The sequence below is a fragment of the Choloepus didactylus genome, chromosome 2, assembly GCF_015220235.1.
Source record: "Choloepus didactylus isolate mChoDid1 chromosome 2, mChoDid1.pri, whole genome shotgun sequence".
NCBI classification, from domain to species: domain Eukaryota; kingdom Metazoa; phylum Chordata; class Mammalia; order Pilosa; family Megalonychidae; genus Choloepus; species Choloepus didactylus.
In genome coordinates, this window is record NC_051308.1 from 167,709,516 (window position 1) to 167,733,151 (window position 23,636).

A 23,636-nucleotide genomic window follows, 5' to 3' on the forward strand; every position below is an offset into this window, starting at 1 on the left:
AAAGATGCAAAGGAAAGAAAAAAGGAAAGGAAAAGAATGGAAGAGAGGGGGAGGGAAGAAGAAAAAAAAGCCATCCTTATCCCTCCAAAGAAAACACTGCTGGTGTAAGTCTGGAATCAGAGCCTACTTCACACAAACTTACTGCCAAAGAATGAGGGATACAGACATTCCACTTCTGCCTCCAGCCGCTGCAAGTCTCCATCAGAGAAAGCAACTCAGGAGAGCAAGCAGGTTTTCACAAGTTCCTCATAAGAAAGGGCAAAAACAAATAGAGTTGACCCTCCATTTACCAGAAAACTAAACAAATTAGGTTATCTCAGTCTCAGGCATTCTGATTAATCAAGTATTCTCTTTTATTTAAAAGTGAATTTTTTATATCACAATGGGGAGAGAAACAGTCTGCATTATACTTTTAACATTTGTATCTGTTTATTTTTCTTTGAGTGGACATTTCTATCCATCATTAGCTCTAGAAAAACTAACATTGATAAAACAAAAATTACTTAAGGAAACAACAAAAGAATACAACTCCCTTCAAGGATGCGATTGGTGCTTGATAATTTTGATGGAGTGCATATTGGCATATCAAAATTGGCAAAAGAGAGCAGGAAAGACGCTTTTGCCAAGATGGCACATTTTAATGATAACTGATCATGGTATTTGGCACTTTTTAAAGACCTGCAAAGTGCACCTGAGGTGAAATGAATCATCACTTCCAGACTCCAAAACATTCTGTCAATATAAACTACTTACACCTGGCTTTTGTCTCGTAAATCATTATGCAAGGATGTTTCTAACTCTCAGCTACTCTTTCAGCAAATATTCTCTGATATTTACTGAGCAATGAGTATATGGAGAATAGAGGCATCTCAGGTTGGGACAGGGAATTCTATTTCTCTGCTTTTATTTCCTCCCATTGTCCCTGCTTCATCTATTCCCCACTTAAATAGAGCCATTTTAAAAAAGAAAATCAAAAGTACTTAAGTGCCCAGGGGTCCTAGTTTTGGCCAAGACCATCCTAGTTATCCTTTTTGCATAATCCTGATGTATTGTACTTGGCACTGAAATCATTCTAATCTACCTCAATGCTATTCTATACAAATATTAGCAAGGGGAAACAATCAAATATATCAGAACAATTAACAACTTAGATATCCTTTGCTAAAGAGATTGCAGAATACCAGGGCAACAGCCCAACAGGGTGTTGAGGGGCCTCACATGGGATACATATGTAAAAGGATTCTAAATGACAAAGAACTTTGGACACCAAGGTCATTATTATTGTTGTTATTATGGTATAACAATTGACACATATACTGTGGGGAAAATCAACTCCAAGAAGGCAAAAGCTCTGGTCAGATTCAAATACAAGGAATCATTTCCTATCTATGTTTAACATTTGGCACTTGACAATGATAATGTAATATGTGGAGAGACACACTTGGGCCTATACATTAAAAATTTGAATATACAAATTTACATTATGAAGTATGATAATATACAAATTGATGTAAAAATATGCTTTGCTTTCCATACTTCATGATGTTAAGAATTATGTAATTTTGTGTTTTGGGATGTTGAAGCAGAGTTAGTAAACCTTTTCAGGTATGTTTTAGGATATTTTCACAGTATGTGTTATTACAGTGTTGAAACTGGTATCTTCCATGCTAAATGGCCTTCCGAAATACCTAGGATGCAAAAAAAATAACTAAACATTAATAAGATCATTCTAATAACATGTGTAGTTATATTGTTTGGGGTAGTAATAATGGAGTAGTTAAAGTGGAAATTCATCAAGATTTGCTATTTGGCCCATTTTGAATTAAGTGTTTGAGATAGTCAAGTAATCCTGATGGGCAGGAAGTCTGTGATACCTACATTGTTAATTAGGTACTTGGCCTGAGATTTTAGCTATAGGAAATAGTGTAGGAAGATGGTATGTCAGGAAGAAATACCTTTCCTGCCTCTAACTAGTTACTGTGGTAAGATACTTGTATCCATATATCATTTTTTGGGTCAGTGTTTGACAATCAACCATTCTTCAGATGGTGGAGCTGCTCAGTTGCAAGATGCCATGAAATCAATAACCTTGTCTTATGGGGCTAATGCCCATGGACTTTGGAAGTTACTCACTGTTTAATAATTCTGGGTGGCCACCTTGAAGGATAATCTTCCCATTTCTTAGGTTACAGCTGTCAGGTCACTGGCCTTCATTTCAATTCCAGTTAAATTATAAAGTGCAGTATGTAGTGTTGAACCTTCAGAGAGAATATAGTGAGCACAACCACCCTTCACAGAACCCCAAGATCAAATTATTGGCAGAGTCACCATCCATGTCTGTGAATGTGCAGGAACTTGATCATCATTGTCTTTATCATCATCATCATCTTCATCATCATCATTATCATCATCATCTTTATCATCATCAGCTTTAGCATCATCAGCATCACAGTGTCAGTATCATCATGTCAAGTGTTGTGACAAGATCAGAAGAATCAACATCAAGACACTGTCCAGTTTGGGTGTGTAAATATTATCCTGTGTTTCTTGGCCCATTTAGTAAACACTTTCTTTTCAGTGATAAACCTGTGCCCCCCATATGGGGCATGTTCATGAAGAAAATATTCATCACATTCATCTCTGCCTTGTTCATAGTAATGGTATGGGACTTTTCTATACCCTTCTGTCCTAAAAAAGAAAAGAAGAGAAAAAAGAAGATGAAGAATGAAGAATTCAATTACAAGAATCCATTATGTGCCCAGTAAATGCATTTACTTACAAATCCATACATGATTCTTGTCCATGAACTCAGTTAAAAGCTATTATGTATGAAAGCTTTTAGGAAGATGCACCAGGCTTTCAGTGCTTTAATAGATCAAATAAAATTTATATATCACCCCAATTACATTCAAATATACAGCTATCTTTTGAAGAAGAAAATAGTGTATAATGGAAGCAAACTTTGGATAGCCTGATGGTTCTGCAGAGCTTCAGGAAACTTGGTGATTTTTCAGAAAGAGATATTTGATTCATCTGCTCTCCATTATTCTTATAGTTAGGGTAGAACTATTTGAACATGAAGACTGTGGCTAAGAGTTAACCATTTTGGCAATATGATTAAAACAATGTCTGATTTAGATTGTGCCAATTGTTGGTAGGGAAATATATTCCATTACTTTGATGGAGCATGGAGGATTTGTTTTATTATCTAATTAAAAACTATACCGCCAGCAAGGATATACTGTGGATAAACATACTTATTTTAAGTAGGGCTCTGGCAGGTTACTCACTTATTAATGAAATACTATTTCCAGGAATTTTGGTTAAGCTGTCAATTTTGTCAAGGATTCAGGACATTTTGTCCTTCATGATCAAAAATACCATTTAGGAGATAGCCATCCATCAAGCCATTAGAGTAGCAGAAATGACAAACTTGCTTTGCAAATTAAATAACCACTAAACTTGTTCTGTATGTTCTGTATTTCCAATCCACAAGTCCCTGATATGCCACTGATTAGGGAAAAAAAATGTTCCTTCTGACATTTACATTAGACCGTGGTAAATATTTTTCTTTTTATCACCCCTAAAAGTCACAATTTGATGCACTGACAATAAAATGTCATGTCAGCAAAGAACACTGGGAAATAATTGTTGCTTTATCTGTTTCTCAGATTTATGGTATTAAAATGAATTGTGATATTTTGACAAGATTTCAGAATTGGAGATGCATAAAAATAATTTCCTGTGATCTTACTTGCAGTAGGTGTCATTTATCATCCCGTAGACGTGAATGCTGTAACAGGCATCCATGGCCAGAATGAAGGTAAACCACCCCGTGCTGAGATAGGAGCCGGACTGGACTCTGTGACGGGAAAAACAACAATCACAAAATAAAACAGAGAAAACATACACAGAGCAACAATAAAGTGTGATGAGAAACAAGCAACATTTTATCAAAAACAGCACTTGTTATCAGGATAAAAAGCATTAAGAAACTTGACAATCTATCAAAGATACACACTTTTTTTGAATTATCTCTGAATAATTTATAGGCATGCTTTCACTCTTGCTACCTTAAGCCTTGAAGCTATTTTAGGTGGAAGAGAAGCCATATGGCAAATAGCTGCAGTCAAATAATCCTGCTCCCTTCAGTTGAAAAATAACTTACTTGATTTTCTGTATGACACAAATTAGTGCCATATATCAGATTTTTTTTTTAAAGTTGTCTGGAACCCTGGTGCTATCTTGCTTACCTGGACATATCACCTTCTCTAAGACTCATTGGTTTTCTAAGTGTAAATTGGATGCACTGTAGGTGAATGACTTGGTCTAAGAAAAAATCTGCAAAGTTTTCCCTCGCTGCTTTCCAGTCATCGTGAGATAAGACTTTTCCTTTGTGAGACTTCTGTTACCAATACCAAGAAGAAATTCTTACTGAACACCTACTATGTGCCAATCACTGTTGTAGATGCTAGGGATGCAGTAATCAAAAGAGACAAAATTTGGTTTTCATGAAGCCTACAAGGCTGGGTATAGTGTTGGCTCTGTTATAAAGGTTGGTCACTTCTTTGATAAAGTGATCAAAGATCTGATAATAAAAAAAGAGGAGGAAAAAGAAGCCATGTGACAGAGAAAAGTATTCCAGGCATGGGAAATGGCAAGTGCAAAAGCACAAATATGGAAGTGTGTTTGGTATGTTCGAGGAATAGCAGGAAGGCCAGCTCTTCCAGTTTGCTAATGCTGCCTTTATGCAGAACACCAGAAATGGATTGGCTTTTGTAAAGGGGGTTCATTTGGTTACAGAGTTACAGTCTTAAGGCCATAAAGTGTCCAAGGTGAGGCATCAACAATCGGGTACCTTCACTGGAGGATGGCCAATGTTGTCTGGAAAACCTCTCTTAGCTGGGAAGGCATGTGGCTGGCATCTGCTCTGGAGTTCTGGTTTCAAAATGGCATTCTCCAAAATATTGCTCTTGGAGCATTTTGTCCTCGCTTAGCTGCAGCTCCTCTTCAAATTGTCGCTCTAAGTTGCTCTCCTCAATGACACTCACAGCTGCTCTGTGTGGCTCTTTTTAAAGTACTCCAGTGATCCAATTAACACCCACCCTGAATGGGTGGGGTAACACCTCCATGGAAATTATCCAATCAAATGTTTCACTCTTAGGTGATTGAGTCACATCTCCATGGAAACACTCAATCAAGGAATTCCAAGCTAGTCAACACTAATACACTTGCCCCCACAGGATTGCATCAAAGAATATGGCTTTTTCTGAGGGATATAATATATACAAACCGGCACACCAGCTTAGCTGAGAAGTGTAGTAAATGAAGGGGAAGGGTGGTTAATAGTAGAGTGCTAACTGAAGGGATGTGCCAGGTTACAAATGATTCGTGGGAATGCTCAATGAAAATCTTTTGTGAAGGTAATCCAATCCATCACAAACAGATGACTGCTTACCTTCTTAAACTCTCCTGATAGGGACATTTGTACCACCCCAGGTTGCTTGGAAACTGCAGCAACACCTCCAAAAATACCAAACTTCCTACCTTCCATCTAGACTTTTTGGCATACTAGATCACAGCCAAATCTGCAAACTGAACCTCAGGCACTGATAAACACTCTCTGGGTACAGCCCTCTATCCAGCACTTGCTCCCCATCATCATTCAGTATTGTTGATGCAGTTCCCCAGAACCCTAAACATTAATGTGCTATAGTTAGGAACTTGAATACCTTTTGATAAAACATGCACTAGTTAGTGTTAAATTACTTAAAACCTACAGACATTTCAAGAGCAGCACAAATTCACAGTGAAAGTGATGACTGGATTTTTTAACCCTTACTTTCATTGACTTTGGGTGATTTGCAAGGAGAGACAAAAGCTCATTTATCTCCTCTTCTTGCATATCACTGAGTCTTAAATTCCACTATTACATAGCCATTCTTTTGCATCTCCTGATACTTGGTTTTTAAATGGCAAATATTCCAGAGAGTTACATGCACTCTCTTCTGTGGTACGAATAGGTGGAGCAACCAGGTTCATGAATGGGTACTAAATGGGTAGGGAGGTAAGATACACTAAACACCACCTTTGTTTACAACTTAATCTGCAGTTAACCCTGCATTTGGGAGTCTGCAGAGGACCTGCAACAATGGGAGTTGCTCAAAGCACCACCTGCTTAAAAGTCCTTACGAGCATATCTTGGAGATTCTGCAGGTTCAGTTCCAGATCACCACAATGAAGTGATTAACACAATTTTTTTTTGATTTCTTAGTGCATGTAAAAGTTATGTTTACACTATATTGTAGTCTATTAAGTGTGCAATAGCATTATGTCTGAAAAAACAATGTAAATACCTAAATTAAAAACCACTTCATTGCTGACAAATGCTATCCATAATCTGAGCCCTCAGAAAGTTGTAAACTTTTTGCTGGTGGAGGATCTTGCCTCGATGTTGATGGATGCTGACTGATCAGAGTGGTAGTTGCTGAAGGTTGGGGTGGCTGTGGCAATTTCTTAAAATAAGACAATAATGAAGTTTGCTGCATCGATAGACTCTTCCTTCCATGAAAGATTTCTCTGTAGCATGCAATGCTACTTTATAGCATTTTTATGGACAGAACTTCTTTCAAAATTGGAATTAAAAAAATGGAGTAAAAAAAATGGAGCCAATCCTCTCCTGCTTTATAAAATTTTCTAAATCCTTTGTTGTCATTTCAACAATGTTCATAGCATTTTCAAAAGGAGTAGATTCCATCTCAAGAAACCACTTTCTTTGAATACCCATAAGAAGTGATTCCTTATATGTTCAAATTTTATCATCAGGTTGCAGCAATTCAGTCACATCTTCAGGTTCCCCTTCCAATTATAGTTCTCTTGCTATTTATACCAAATCTGCAGTTACCTCCTCCACTAAAGTCTTGACCCCTTAGAAGTCATCCATGAGGGTTGGAGTCAACTTCTTCCAAATTCCTGTTCATGTTGATATTTTGACCTCCTCCCATGAATCATAAATAAATGTTCTTAATAGCATCTAGTATGGCAAATCCTTTACAGAGGGTCTTCAATTGACTTTTCCCATATCCATCTGAGGAATCATTATCTATAGCAGCTATAGCCTTATGAAATGTATTTCTTGCACAATAAGACTTGAAAGTCAAAGTTACTCCTTATCCATGGGCTGCAGAAGGGATGTTGCATTAGCAAGCATGAAAAAAAAACATTAAAACATCAGAGCTCTTGGGTGACCAAGTGCATTGTCAATGGACAGTAATATTTTGAAAAGAATATTTTATTCTGTGCAGTAGGTCAACAGTGGGCTTAAAACATTCAGTGATTATATTGTAAACAGATGCGCTGTCATCTAGGCTTTACTGTTCAATTCATAGAGTGCAGGCAGATTAGAGGCAGATTAGAATTAGTATAATTCTTAAGGGCCCTAGGATTTTCAAAATGGTAAATGAGCATTGGCCTCAACCTTAAGTCACCAGCTGCATTAGCCTCTAACAAAAGAGTCAGCCTGTCCTTCCAAGCTTTGAAGCCAAGCACTGACTTCCCCTGTCTAGCTAGGAAAGTCCTAGATGGCATCTTCTTCCAATAGAAGGCTGTTTCATCTACATGGAAAATATGTTGTTCAGTGTAGCCACCTTCATCCATTATATTAGCTAGAACTGGATAACTTGCTTCACCTTCTACATCGGCACTTGCTGCTTCACCTTCCACTTTTATGTTACAGTGATAGCTTCTTTCCTTAAACCTCATGAACCAACCTCTGTTAGCTTCAAAGTTTTCTTCTGCAGCTTCCCCATAGCTCTCATCATTCATAAACTTGAGGAGAGTTAGAGTCCTGCTCTAGATTAGTTTTGGCTTAAGATAGTGTTGTGGCTGGTTTTATCTTCTATCCAGACCTCTAAAACTTCCTCTGTATCAGCAATAAGGCTGTTTCACGTTCTTATCACTCATGTGTTCACTGGAGTAGCACTTTTCATTTTCTTCAAGAATTTTTCATTTGTATTCACAACTTGGTTAACTGTTTGGCACAAGAGTCTAGCTTTTGGACAATCTCAGTTTTTAACATGCCTTCTTCACTAAATTTAATCATTTCCAGGTTTTGATTTAAATGAAAGACACAATTCTTTCTTTTGCTTGAACACTTACAGGCCATTGTAGTGTTATTGATCAGTGAAATTTCAACATTATTGTGTCTCAGGGAATTGGGAGGCCCAAGGAGAGGGAGAGAGATGGGGGAATAGCCAGCCAAGGGAATGGTCAGAACACACAAAACATCAGAACACACAAAACATTTTATAGATTAAGTTCTCCATCTTATATGGGTGAAGTTCACAGGACTCCAAAAAATTTACAATATAATATCATAAATCACTGATCATGGATCAACATAACACATACAATAATAATGAAAATTGCAGGAATTACCAAAATGTGACATAGAAACATGAAGTGAGTACATGCTCTTGGAAAAATGGTGTTGATAGACTTGCTTGATGCAGGGTTGCCACAAACCTTCAATTAGTAAAAGATGCAAGTTCTGTGAAGCACAATAGAGTGCAATAAAATGATGTATGCCTGCATTTGAAAATTGGGAGAAATCAGAAGAAGTATTATTCCATAGAAGTTGGAAGAAAGCTCCTAAATGGAATCTAGAACTTTTATCTATGTACTGAATTTGTCCTGTTATTATTCTTAACTGAATTGTATACACTTTTCTCCATTCTTTGTCTTCTTGTTCTACCTTTTCACTTCCCTTCTGTCCTTCTACATTACTAGGCAACCAAACCTTAGTAGCGATCACTGAAAATTCCACCATTTTCTTGTTCTTCAAGGGAAAAAAAAACAAGTCTCACTAGTTCACTACTCATCCTTTCAACAAACATTTATTGAGCTCCTATTATATGCCACTGACTGTGCTAGAAGCTGGTGATGATTATTTTCTTAAAGAGCACATGGTCTAGTTGGAGGACACACATGTCAAAACAATTGGTCACAATTCGATGCAACAAAGCACAAGTCCATGTGTTTCAGAGTGCAGTACAGAATTGAGTAAGGAGACATGGATTCACATTCCAGCTCAGTGCTACTTAAATATGAAGCTTTGAGCAACCTTTTATGCTTCTTTTGTTCTCAATTTCCTTTTCTCTAAAATAAGATGGTTGAACTAAGCCAAATCCAAGTTTCCAATTTTAAAATTAAATGGTTCTATAATCCTTTCCCTCAATAATCAATCTGTTATTAAGTTTTGGCGAATGGACAGTACCATGCTCCATGCATATTGGTTGTATAATTAACAAACATCCTGATCAGTCAGGTCACATTTAATGTCCACTGTGTGATAGGCATGTGTTCTAGTTTGCTAATGCTGCTGGAATGAAAAACACCAGAAATGGATTGGATTTTATAAAAGGGGGTTTATTTGGTTACACAGTTACAATTTTAAGGCCACGAAGTGTCCATCAACAAAAGGGTACCTTCACTGGAGAAAGGCCATTGGCATCCAGAAAACCTCTGTTAGCTGGGAAGGCACATGGTTGGCATCTGCTTGTTCCAAGGTTGTGTTTCAAAATGGTGTTCGCCAAAATGTGTGCATCAGCTTCCAGTGGCCATCTTCAAAAGCTCTGTCTCAGCTCCAGCTCTAGCTAGCTATGAGCTCCTTCTGTCTGAGCTTATATAGTGCGCCAGCAAACTAAACAAGGCCCACACTGAATGGGCAGGGCCACACCTCCATGGAAATTATCCAATCAGAGTTATCACCTACAGTTTGGTGGGTCACATCTCCATGAACACTGAACCAATAAGTTCCAACCCAATCCACACTAATACATCTTACCCCACAAGAATGCATTAAAGAATATGGCTTTTTCTGGGGGACATAAATATACAAACCAGCACAGCATGCCACTCAATATTTGGGGAATACCGAAGAAGGTAAAGTAGGTGGCAAGTTCTTCACCTTGCAATTGTAGTGGCATCTGGGGGAGATGCTCCATGGTTCCTTCCTTCATATTATCTCTCATGGAAGGTGCTGAAATGGTTGCTCCAGGCCAAGGACACAACTGTACTACAGGATTGAGGGGAAATCTTAATTTGGGTTTGAAAAATATAAATCTAATTTTGGACAAAGCACCTTTCCCTTGACATGTTTTTCTAGAAGTTGGTCAAAGACCAAGAGAATAGTACGGTTCCAGGATAAATGGAGATTATTTATGTGACTTATGGAACCCCGCTCTATGCAAAATAAGATTTCCAGTATTATTCTGTTCCAATCCAGATAATCAGTGCTGGGAGTTCAACAGCAAGTTTTGGGGCCAGGGTTCTCAAAGGATATATATGGTACAATTGTCAAAGTGGCCCTTCTACATGTTTATCTTCTCTTTATCACAGCAGAAGGTGGTCAACAATTTCAGGGTTTGCATCTGGTCAAAGATCTCTCCATGTCACCACATTTTTGACACCTCTTCCTTTTAAGCTTAACCTGATTTATTTTGTATCTAGGTGGACAGAAGCATGCTCTTCAAGCAAACTGTAGCATCTGACTAAAAATACTGGGGAGGCTTATATTGCCCAAGTGCCCTGACCTACAAACAGCACTTAATTAGACAGCTCCATTTTCTTTCCCTGATGTGAAATCACAAGAGATTTCCTACCCACAGTACATGTGTGGACTAGGAAAGTCATCTCTTCTCAAAATACTTGGAGATAATGCCTATTGCAATGATGCTTGCAGTGGAATAATTGAAACTTCTGGATTAATTCAGAAATTCTTCTGAGTATAACAGCCCTGGTGATTTGAGTTACTGGCCTGGATGGCACTGGCTCTGAGAATTCTTATAATTGCACCATTTCCAAACTCTCCTGTGCTGCTGTGTGGGCAAACTGAAAATGAGGAAGCATAAATGATACCCAGGTATACCTTTTAAGGTTCAATAAGAACAACAACAAGTTGAACTGCAAAAAATTGTTTATGCTTTTCAGCTTGGAGAGACCTAATGATAACTATCAAATGTCTTAAAAAAATTCTTAAAGGGTTTCCTCTAGGGCCAAATGTCATCTTATAATTTGTCACTCTTGCATGCAACACTATGTACCAGCTGGTCACCATCCATAGCACTTTTTATACCTATCACATTTGGGGATCGATAAAAACAATTATTGTCATCTACAAATAAACAATCAAGACTCCCATAGGGATGATAAGAGAAGTTAAGCCCCTAATTCAGTGCAATAGGGAAGCTTAAATTAATGCAGCAGAATAATGAGCCATGCAGGGGAAAATAAAGGCAGGGTGTTAAGAGGAAGCTATCAATCATTTGTTTCCACTGGCCAAGCTTTGCATCCCACTGCTCCTTGGTAATCAAGATACTTACAATTCGGAAACTACTTAAATTTACTTTCTCATCTCTAGGAAAAATGATACTGTCAATACCTTGATGTAGCATATGCTTGGAGGCATATGATTTAAAATATGATCCTTCATCTACTTTATTACCAATAAAATATAAGCTACCTTGCACCTTATTGTCACCCCTGTTCCTGGATGTCTATGGGCCGTCACATAGCCAGAGGGATTCGTTGCCTGACAAGCATCCTTATTTTTACCAGTCTCAGTATTTTTGGCCGTCAGCCTCCTTCATTTGCCCGCACCCATTTCTAAGCACACTTTCTCATCTATTCATTTCTGGAAACACATTCTATTACCTGGCAAGCTAGAAACTTCTAATGAGCCACATTTCCTTTCTGCATAATTTTAGGGGAGGAACTGAGGCAACTGACATTTTAACTCTTCAAAAGAGAAGTTCATTATGCTGAATTTATTATCTATTTGCAGGATACTCTGTTCTTTTTTGAACACCATTAGCTCATTCTGAACTCAAGTAGCTTACACTCTAATGGGACAAACAATAGCACTTTCTCTAGATCAGGGTTTTACAGCCTCGGCACAATTGACACACTGGATCAGATAATTATTTGTTATGTGGGCTGTACTGTTTACTGCATCCCTGGTCTCTGCTTACTAGATGCTAGTAGCACCGCTTCCCCTAGTTGTGACAATGAAAAATATCTCCAGACATTGCCTAATGTCCTCCAGGGGGAAAATCACTCCCAGTTGAAAAATATTGTTCTAGATAAACATCCTTATAGAGGCAGAGTGTATGTGTAGGCCTACTGAACAGATGTTAATATTATATGAATATGAATTATAAATATAAATTACATGAAAATAATTGTGAAGGTTGGAAATGACTCTTTTAGAGCAATGCTTCTCAAACTTAAATGGGCCGCCCATCTCCAGAGATCAGTAGGTCTGGGTGGGACCCAAGAGTCTGCATTTTATGAAACAGTCTCAGGAAATTATGATACAAATGGCCCATGGACCAAACTCTGAGAAACAGGTTGTAGAAGCAGATTAAAAATTATCCAAAAGATTCTGTCATAAAGACCAGGGGGAGCTGACAGAAGGTGAAGAAGACTAAGGATAAGAGAGAGAGAGAGACTGAGAGAGAGAGAGAGAGAGAGACAGAGAGAGAGAGAGAGAGGAAAGGAGGGAGAGAGGGAGAGAACACAAGGAGAATTATGGATAAAGAGAGAATCTTAAAGTGTATAAGAGGCGACAACAAGGAAGGAACCATGATGTTACGCTTCTTAGAGATATTGCAAAACTGCAAACCTGAGATTTAGAGGTCAGGAAGAAATTTCAGGTTTTATGTAAAAGAAAAGCAACTATGGTCCCCAATCCTCCACACATGTGTTTAATGAGGTCCCTGAAGTTTATCTTGAGCAGACCTTGAACCTATAGAAAGAAATGCCACAGTCTTCCTACATAACTCATCTGAGAAGTTCACCTCCAGAAGTTTAAGAATTTTAATAGTGACTTCATTGGTTGGACCTCACCTGTGCAACCTTATTACTTCCAAAATCTGATAGTGGAGAGTTGCATGGGCCACTTTGAGGACAGCATTCAGCCAATCATGAAGAAGATATGGGAGAAAGGGACTAGCTCTGCACTCACTCTGTTCCGGAAGGTTCAGCCTATCCACGTTCTTCTATCAACTCATTGCCCTGAATTCAAATGCGTACACGGGTTGCTGGGCATTTACGCTGCTTTTTGGTTTTGTGTGGTGAGATGTAAGTGGCATTGAACTATTAACAAAATAAAATCTTTGGTCTTCTGCTTTGCTACCCACTCCATAAACCTTTCAGGAAGTATGATAACTTCTCATGTTTGCCAAGGAAATCTTTTACTATCTAGCATTATTTTTGTACTCTGGGTACATGGAAGAAATAGCGATTATTAAATGTTTGTTCAATACAAATAACTAGACAATAAAATGGAATTGCGATCTGTGCTTCTGTTTTGTTCTCTTATCATTTATTTTATTTTCAAATTTTTTATTGTGGTATCATATATATGCCATAGAATTTCCCATACTTTCAAGTATGCAATTCACTGGTATTAATTACATTCACAATGTTGTGCTACCATCACCACCGTCCATTGCCAAAACTTTTCCATCATCCCAAACAAAAACTCTGTACCAATTAACCATTAACTCCCCTTCCTTTTCTCCCCACCTCCCCACTTCCCACCCATGGTAACCTGTAATCTACTTTCTGTCTGTATGAATTTGCACATTCTAGTTATTTTGTATAAGTGAAATTATACATTTATTGTCTTTTTGTGTGTGCTGGTTAGAATCCATTATGTCCCCCACAAAAGCCATGCTGTTTAATGCAGTCTTGTGGATGTGACTCACCTACTGTGGGTGAGACCTTTGATTAAATTATTTTCTTGGAGGTGTGGACCCTACACAATCAGGGTGGGTCTTGTCTAGTTCACTGGAGTAGTTAAGAGACCTCAAGAGCAGACACAGAGGCTGATGCTTGGAGATGCTTGGAGCTGACAAAGATGCTTAGAGATGCTTGGAGATGTGGACAGCTGAAAGTTGAAACCCAGAATTTGCCCTGGAGAAGCTAAGAGAGGACTCCCAGACTCTTGTAGCGAAGCACCCTGGGAGAAAGAAGCAAGGACTCACAGGAGTTGAGAGAGAGGAGTAAGACAAAAGTCCAGAGACATTTTGGAGAAAGCCATTTTGAAACACAACCTGGGAGAAAAGAATGAGCAGACACCAGCCATGTGCCCTAGCAGCTGACAGAGATGTTACGGATGCCACTGGCCTTCCTTCAGTGAAGGTATCCTCATGTTGATGCCTTAGTTTGGACATTTTTATGGCCTTAAAACTATAAATTTGTAAACTAATAAATCCCCTTTATAAAAGCCAATCCATTTCTGGTATTTTGCATAATGGCAGCATTAGCAAACTGGAACAATGTATCTGGCTTATTTCATTCAACATGATGTCTTCCAGGTTCATCCATGCTGGAGCATGTATCAGAACTTCATTCTTTTTCAGCTGAATAATATTCCATTGTGTGTATACCCTCCATTTTGTTTATCCATTCATCAGTTGATGGATACTTAGGTTGCTTCCATCTTTTGGCAACTGTGAATAATGTTGCTATGAACATTGGTATACAGATATCTGTCTGAGTCCTAAGTACCAATTCTTTTGTGTATGTACCTAGAAGTGGGATTACCAGGTCACATGGCAATTCTATGTTTAACTATTGAAGACCCACCAAACTGTCTCCCCAGTCTTCTTTCGAAGAGGTCCTCACAGGTCACCAGAAGGGACAGACCATCACTTTCACTGGAGCCCTGCATTTTGCCTTCTTCTGGGTGAAACTGTTAAAACTATTTTCTTCCTCAGTGACCCAGAGAGAGCTGGTTCCACAACCAACAAGAAGAAACCTTGCTTGGTGGGAGAGCTGAGATGGAAGCTGATGACTGGTTCTGGACAAGGGTTATGCATTTCCAAAGAGCTACATGCTCTACTGTGCCACTGGCTCTCAAGTATGTTCTTGCTTGCTCATGACAGAAAGGAAGGCACCCTAATAATTCTCAAAACAGTCAGAAAGAAAGATACATCTAATAAGACAAGTGTATGTGTTTGGTGCTATATGCCTCCAGGAAATAATGCCACCTCCAGGAATGACATACTCTTTTTTTATATTCTTAACTTTATTAAATTATTTTCCTTTATTAGAGAAGTTGTGGGTTTACAGAACAATCATGCATAAAGCATAGGATCCCCATATACCACCTTACACCCTGCACTGATGTGGAACATTTGTTACAATTGATGTTAGCATATTTTTATAATTGTATTATTAAGATCCATGGTTAAATTTAGAGTTCACTGTTTGTGTAGTGTAGTTCATGGATTTTTAAAAATTTTTATTGTTCCCATATATACAATCTAACATTTCCCCTTTTAATCATATTCAAATGTATATTTCAGAGCAGTTAATTGGCTCACAATGTAGTGCTACTCTCACCACCATCCATTACCAAAATATTTCCATCATTCCAAATAAGAACCCTGTACATTTTAAGCCTTAACTTCCCAATCCCTATCCCCAGCCTATCATCTGGTAACCTACATTCTAGATTCTGACTCTATGAGATTGTTTGTTTTAATTGTTTCAAATCAGTGAGCTCATACAATATTTGTCCTTTTTGTGTCTGGTTTATATTTCACTCAACTTGATGTCTTCAAAGTTTGTAATTTATCAATCTCTTTCTCCCACTCTTCCCTGGATGCTGTACAGTGCTTTCCTGGCCTCTAGAGTTTCAAATAGTTGTTTTACACAGTTCCTTCCCATTAAATAGTTGTTTTGGTGGAAGGACTGAGTCGTGGAGCTCCCTACTTCACCATCTTTCTCAGAAGATGTACTTTTGTAGACATAATCTCAGACTTACAAGAATCTCCAAGGCATGTATTACTACCCTCATTTTATGAATTAAGGAAACAAAAACTCAGAAATGTTAAATAATTTTGTTTATTTAACAATTATTTATGGAGCACCCTGGGTGCCAGGCACCCTGCTGAGTGCAATAGTCATGCAGACTTGCTTATGTTTCTGACTTTGTCATTGAACTAGTTTTATGACCTAAAACAACTTAAAATTTTTAGGTTTCAGTTTCCTCATCTGTGATATTAGGATAATAATCACATACATCTTATGGGATTCTTGTGAAAAGTAAATGAGTTTATCCATGTGACATGCTTCGAGTGCCTGGGACATAGGAAATAATACATAGTTATTATTTCTGAATATAGCATTGTTCTCTTAATAGAAATGCCTTAGGTATAATTTTGAATGTGGATACATTAGTCCTATAGCTCCTGATTTCTCCCCTTATCCCAATTTTCTTCTCCTCTTAGCTTCTGAGAAGTTCCCCTTCATGTTTCTCTAGATTCTCCTCTAATACCAAGCTGTTCTGTTTCCTAACAGTGCAGTAGCTTCCTTGGCTCACTAATTCCTCCTACTTTTGGCTTAGGCTGGTCTACCCTCAGGGATTCCCTGACCCCGCAAAGCCAGATTCTCCCAATCTTCTATCCTCACTTTGCTGGCTCACTGTCCCCCTGGCTTTCCTCATCCAGCTAAACATCTTCCTTCTCCCTTCAATATAAGTCCATCTGAAACCATCCGGGTTTGGCCAATACTGAACAATTATCTTGCCTTTTAACACAGCCCTAGGAATTAGCAAATTCAATTGGCCTAGATCCAATGAGCAATGGCTTGGCTTACAATGGGGGAATATGCAATAGAGAGGTAGAGAAAAATCTCACAGGGTACAAAGGTGAAGCATCCAAGAGTCTCAGTGTCCATGGCTGCCACTCCTTTCATCCAATAGCCCCTGGGGGACTTTTGGCTTAAATTCTGCAGTCTAAATTTTGCTATTTCTTACTCATTCCTTCCATGAACCAATGAAAGCTAGGCCTGGAGCACTCAAAGCTAACACTTCAAAAGCTTAATAATCATTCATCAAAGCCTGAAGGGGCTCAAGACCCTTCCAATAATGGAGGTTTATTGGAGAGTACAATATTGGCAGCAACTTCTGAAATAGGCTATACTCAGGAGTAAAAAGGGAATTTAAAAAAGAATTAATCAATATTTCATGTCTTGTTTTAACACTATTGGACCTCAGTTCTCTCATCAATATAATACACTGGCAGGATAAATAAAAATAGCAAAGTCAGTCTCCAGAAATCTTCCAAGGGAGAAGGAATACCTGACAGAAAACAGATTATTCAATTAAAAACACTCTTTCCCCCATTTTTTTTCAAAAGCACATGGATAATGAAAGAATACATTTAAACAAAGAGACTGGGCAAGAAAAACAGCCGATGATTATCAGTAGCACCTTGGGATTTCAATCTAATATTGTGAACCAGTCTAATGGAAGCAGAGCTCAAAGTGTGGAAACAATTTCAGCAGTCCCCAAGTCATGTATTTTTGTATGTCATTCTATAGTTGGGAGCTATGGAAATGCTCTGGAGTTTTCCATTATATTAACACTGTATATTTGCACTGTCTATCAACAGGGCATGTCCAACAAATTTTTAGGCAGCAATAACTTCCTGTAAATCAAGCAAAAGAATTCTTGATCCTAGCTTGAATCATTTGCAAATGGGCATAAACTCTTCAAACAGATAAAAACATAATCTTGTGGATGACAATTCTTAAGAGAATACACCAAGTGAAAGGAATCCAGGCCTGGAAAATAATTAAAAAAAAATCATCATAGGTAAATGGAGAAGGCAGTAAATATTAGAGGAAGACTATACTGCTATTCTGAACAGCTAATGCAAAATGCCTGCACTAATCAGTAGACTCTTGGATTGTGAATATAACAAATAGTTTTCCCACCATAGAATCAATAGGACCCTCTGACTACTAATGAATGCAATGAAATTGTACAAAAGGAGCATAATAAGGAATGACTGTGTTCTTCTTAAAATGTATATTTGAAAGTAAAATGGTACAGCACCCAAATGTATGATTTATGGCTGCTGCAGAAATAGAAGATACCACTCACAAAAATTACTTTGTTCATTCATCTTGGAAATTAAAAGGTTATTTTGCTCTTTCCCTTCAAAGTCCCTTCCACTGGAACACGTTTATTTCCAGGATTTCATTCACTTTCTTAAATGAACAATGGATCTCCAGAAATGGCAGGGATGGATGGCAGAGCTCTCGTTGGTCCATGCCATTAAGGCAGAATCTGTTCCTTAATCACTCAGTATGGATGGGTGTCCCTCAAGGCCCTCACACCACAACCATAACTCCCCATGGCCTTTTCCCAGGAATTCTTAGTGAGCTCTCTGTTTTAGCCATTTTATTGCTCCTTAAACACACCTTGAGCATTTCAGCCTCCATCTTTTAATTCTTTTTACTTGTACCTTTTCCTCCTCCTGAAATTCTCCCCATCTCCCCATCTCCCCACCCCATCTCCTCTCCAGTTTCTAAGCCTAGCTATTAAGCTTCAATTCTACTTATTCTCACCCATTCAAGAAAGATGTGTTGAGTATATAGTATGTGTGAAGCACTGTGCTAGGCACTGGTGATACCAGGTCACCCTTTATCTCAGGCAAACTCCTTGACTGATTCCAAACTAAGGGCTGCAGAGGAGCTAAACCCCTGCAGTTTTTATGAGAATACCAAGGGAAGAGTGTTGAACACAGCTGGGGGAATTGGGGAAGATATCTTTGCATAGGAGATCAGAGCTGAACTGTCGATTAAGGCTAAGAAGGGAACACCAGGCAGAAAAAAGAGAAAGGAGAGCATTCCAGGAATAGTGATCAATCTGTGCAGTTGTAATCTGTGTGAAAATGTTGGGAATATACAATAGTTCCGATCCTCCCCACATCCACGACAGACCTCAGAAATTATTGGTTAGAGACAGGATACATAGGTAAAACTGATTTATATTTCTTTCTTATATTGTGTTTTAAAATATTAGAGATATCTTGATCTTCTGTATAGCGATCTTTTTTCAGATGATGGAAATTTGTGGATCTGAAGAAAATTGTCTTGAGGTAAATTGGCAGAATTATGTGTTTGCTTTTTCATTAAGTTCCTCATTAATGCAGAATTGGGAACTAATGTAAACAATAAGACTAAGAATAAAACAATTAAAAATACGTGAGGATAAAGGATGCACCTAATAGTGTTCATCTGTGTTATAAATGAACTAAATTACAAGCCCTGAACAACCTCATTTAATCTCCACCTATCACCAAGCAGGCTTCCTCAATATGCACCTCAAGGCTCTTGACCAGTTCCATTTAAAAGGGAAACAGATTTCAAATAACCAGTTAATCCACTGCATGGATTCCATTGCTTCTTGAAGGATGTAAACCTTCTGAAACACCTTTCAGGTCCAGAAAACAGAAATAAATGCCTCTAAAGCAACATCTCCACTTAGCAATGCTTCTGGGAGAAAGGGTGATCCTATGAACCCTCATACAGAATCTCTATCTTAAGTATCTGTTGCCTTCTCTGGATCTCTAGTTTCCCTAAATGACCCATGATCTTGAAGACATGGGGTATAATGGATGGCCTGTAGATTCTAAACTATTCAAGCTAGCTACACCAGAGGCCCTTATCTTGATGACTATAGATATTTTTTGCAACTTTCTTTTTCGAGATTGTGTTCTTCATACCCTCCCTGAACATGGGTTGCTTCTGGGTGTAACTTTCCCACCTCACTGACTTAGGGCTTGGCCAAATGACTTGCTTTGACCAATGGAGTATAAGCAGAAGTGAGCAAAGTGACAATTCACAGTAGAGATTTTAAGAAGCTCACAATTTTTATACTCCAGACCACAAGAATAGATGGTGTTCCTTCAGCCTGGGTCTGGGATGAGGAAATCATGATTCTCAGAGCTATAGCTGAACATAGGTGTGTGAATAGGAAATAAACGTTCTTATAAGCCACTGAGTTTCAGTATTTGTTATGCAACAGAAAGCTGACTCAATACAATTCCTTCAATTAATAATAACTGCAACCATTTGCAGAACACTTGTGTGTACCAAACACATCAAGAGCTGTACATTGGCCATCTCATTAAATCCTCACAAAAACCCCATCCAATAGGGAGTATTAATATTCCCATTAAACAAATGAAGGCTCAGGGAGCTAAAGTACTTGCCAAAGGACAGTCTGACAAAAGAGAACTCAGGTTCTTCACCAGGTTCTTCATTTGTCACAGTTCTCACACGGCATCACATGTCTGACAAGCAGCCACTCAGGATCTCAATTATTCTTCTGCCTCAACTATTAACTCTGTGAGAAATCTTGCTCATGTCCCATCTTCCTATGTCACAATTTCTTCAAAGGTAAAATATGAGAATGAGCTTATACAGGCTTACAGTCTGTCTTAGTTTGCCAGGGCTGCTATAATAAAAAGCACACAGAGTTTGGCGTAAAACAACAGGAATTTAAAGGGTTATTGTTTTGGAGGATAAAAGTTCAACATCAAGATATGCAAGGCTATGTTTTCTCTGAAGTTTATAGGGTTCTAGTGGTTCCTTGCTGGTAATCCTTGGCATTCCTTGACTTGCATCTCTGCCTTTGTCACATGGTGATCTGCCTCATTTTCTGGCTTTTCCTAACTTCAGGCTTTTTCTGACCAACTGCCCCCAAATTTCCTCTGCTTATAATGACTCCATTCTTTTGGATTAAGGCCCATCCTGATTCAATTTGGTGTCATCTAAATAGGATCTTCGAAGATCCTATTCACAAGTGAATTCATACTTTAACTAATAACATCTTCAAAAGTCCTATTTACAATTGGTTTCACATCCACAGGATGAGGGGTTAAGACTTTAATATGTCTTTTGGGTGGGATAAATTATTGAATTCCCAAAGAAATCTTTCGTCATTCAAGTTCTGCAACTGCAGTTATCATAACATAGTATGTGTTAGAGAGATTATGAATACACAGTTTGTTGTATTTTTAACAGAGTTACTGTCATCACTGTATGTGTTTTAATTTCAGAATTCAAAACAGTTTTTAGAATTTTGGTCATGGTCATGTTCAAACCAGAGCTTCATGTTGCTGATGCTGATCTATGCATAAACTTTAAAAGAAATAGAGATAAGTACTGAAATAAAGAACAAGTTTCTGGATCCAGTTCATTCCCCAGGCCTGGCTTCCTTCCAGCCCTTCTTAGGTGTTAAGACCTTTTAATAAATTCCCTTCTTAGCTGGAAGAGGTGTCTGCTCCTTGCAACCGAGAGTCCTAACTAAAGCTTCAAGTATGTTTTAAAGATTTGAAGTTGGATTGGTCAACCTCTAAGATCCCTTGCAACACAATGAGTCTATTAAATACTCTAAGTATAATTATGGACTTGACTTTTAGCTAATCCTTAACTCTTATTAACAATTCCTATTTGATCTGACCCTGGTTTTGTACTTTGCCTTAAAAAGGATACTTCTTTCTAACTTACCCTTCATCTTATCTTGAAATCATGTCCTTCCTAAAAAGATGTGAGCCTCAGTATTCTGAATGCTGTCACCTTTCTATACCTCACGCATGGGTGCCTGTTCCTCTCCTAACCTGATAAAGGTCATTAAAGGAAGGTTTTGCCCTTCTCTTCTAGTTCTTTTACTAGCCATTCCCTCTGCATATATTTTCCTTATGTCTGGGGGAAAAAATAAAAATTGTAATTAGGTAGTAATATCTCTAAAAGACCTTTTTATGCCACTTTACCTTTTCAGAAGAGAAATGAAATGACTCATTTTCCCCTTAGCTTTTTAACGTAAATAGTTCTTCAGTTAAACCCAGCCTTTTCTTTTAGAAACAGTTTAGAAACAGTTTTAACCCAGAATGAGACTCAAACTTGCTTCTGACAAAAATGCTTCCTGAGTCTCTTTTCTCTTTTAAAATGAAAATTCACATTTAAAAATTTCAGGAAGGATTTAAGACAGAGATTGTAGGTAGTTTTACCCCACAGAGGAAGATTGGGTATCCAATCTTATTGCTAAGGTCTCCAGTATCACTGGAGTCATAGTTAAACCAGCCTCAGCTAGAGCTCAAGCAATCAGCTATACATAAAAGTGGAATTGAAAAAATACAGTGCAGCTCTGACCTTCTTCTGGTTAAGACTAATTTTGCAGCCATTTCCTGCCTATCCAAAGCTATTATTGCCCTTCTGACAGAGTTACATGGCTCAATAGTTCCTGAAATAAATTATTTGGAGCAGAATATTTACTTTTAATAGGAAAAGCTAAGCTATATCACCATATTCCCCATCTATTATAATGGTTTTTATCTAGCGCACTAAAAGAGGATAATTCAATTAGAAAAGCTAAGAAGCAACAACTGACATATGAGTCTCGAGGCACTGAAAAGAATAAACTAAAGAAATGAAAGTTTATCTTTTTTTTTTGGTTAATACCTAAGAAGAAATTTTAGAATCTCTAACCTAAAGGAGGAGACATTAAAGTTTGTCATTTTTCAATAGGCTGGCATTCTTTGACTCTCTTATGTACAATATCTTGGTCAAATAATAGAGCAACATCATCAAACCAGGTGCTGGTTTAGTTTCTCCATTCCGGCATCAGCAAATTCCTAAAAGGGAAGACCATCTGCCCCAGCAGAACACCTGAAGTCAAATGTCTTGGTGATGCAATCTTCTTTGAAACAATGCTAACTGATTCTTGCCTTTAGCCTACTGAGGTAGAATGTCATTCCAATTTAATTTTGCCTAGGAATTTCAGTCCTGGAAATCCATTTTCCCCCACTATCCTTAAGGTGGCATGGGGTTGAAGAAGAAAAATTCTTTCTGGAGTCCCTCCAGATTTTTCATTTACACTAGATTTGTTGATTAGTAAAGTGAAAAATTTCTTTCTTGGAGGTGGTGGGCTTCTCCACAGTGTCACTGCCAGCTCAGCTTGTGATCTCCGGGAAAGTAGCCTTTGTGTTTGTTGCTTAGAGTAAATCTGTACCTGGACAAAGGTCCTTCTGTACAACCCCCTACCCCAGTACCAGAAACCTGCAGACCCAGGGCATCCTCTGTTCTTTTAAAAATAATTTACTCTGCCCTCATTGGATATACTTGATATCCAAAAATTTCTCTGACCAGAGAGAAGATAACAGCAGTAATTCACTTCCTTCAAGCAGACCAGATAACTTTTATATTCTCTTCAATTCTTGAAGCCCATTATAGGTGATCCAGAGTAGCCAAAATTTCAGCGGGAACTAGAACACAGAGCCAAAGCATTTTCCTAGAAAATGCCAGGAAAAAATACAGAGTAGAACTTAGAAAATATCCCTTATTTGAAAGCATCTGACTGAAGTGTAAGAATGTTGTATCTCCACAGATTTTCCTATATTGCTACAGTCAGAGAATGTCAGAAAAAGAAATCTCAATACCCAGCTATAAAATTAATAATTCAGTGAAAACAGTTGAGGAGATCCTCCACCCAGCATACTTGCTTTCACCAGTTGGTGACATCACTTTATGCCAGCATTTACTGACTCCTGAAATTCTTGCTGAAGGGGTTGCTCTGAGAAGTGACCAGAAGTAAGAGCTACCAAATTCTGAAAGCTTTTGAGTTGTGGCAGTAGATGAACAAGACTACCTGCTCACTGCTATTTTTGGGCCCTCTGATTGGATTCCTCTTTCCTTCTTTTACCTTTGCTAAGTCTTAAGGATCCATAATCATGCCAAGAGGATGATATTTTTTGTAGAGGGGAAATATGAGG

At 38.1% G+C, this 23,636-nt stretch overlaps 1 protein-coding gene across 2 annotated transcripts in view; it reads right to left on the reverse strand.

The window, feature by feature from the left end:
- Positions 1–290: 290 nt before the first annotated feature.
- Positions 291–23,636, reverse strand: part of ST6GALNAC3 (ST6 N-acetylgalactosaminide alpha-2,6-sialyltransferase 3) — a 620,541-nt gene continuing 597,195 nt past the window's right edge. Inside the window, exons 4-5 of one of the 2 annotated variants that reach the window (XM_037826893.1) lie at positions 3,755–3,862; positions 291–2,688 (exon numbers count right to left, since the gene is read on the reverse strand). In XM_037826893.1, the coding sequence (XP_037682821.1) occupies positions 2,502–2,688; positions 3,755–3,862 (295 nt within the window). In that variant the 3' untranslated portion in view covers positions 291–2,501. The remainder of the gene's footprint in view (positions 2,689–3,754; positions 3,863–23,636) is intronic. The other variant, XM_037826892.1, reaches the window with a different exon arrangement.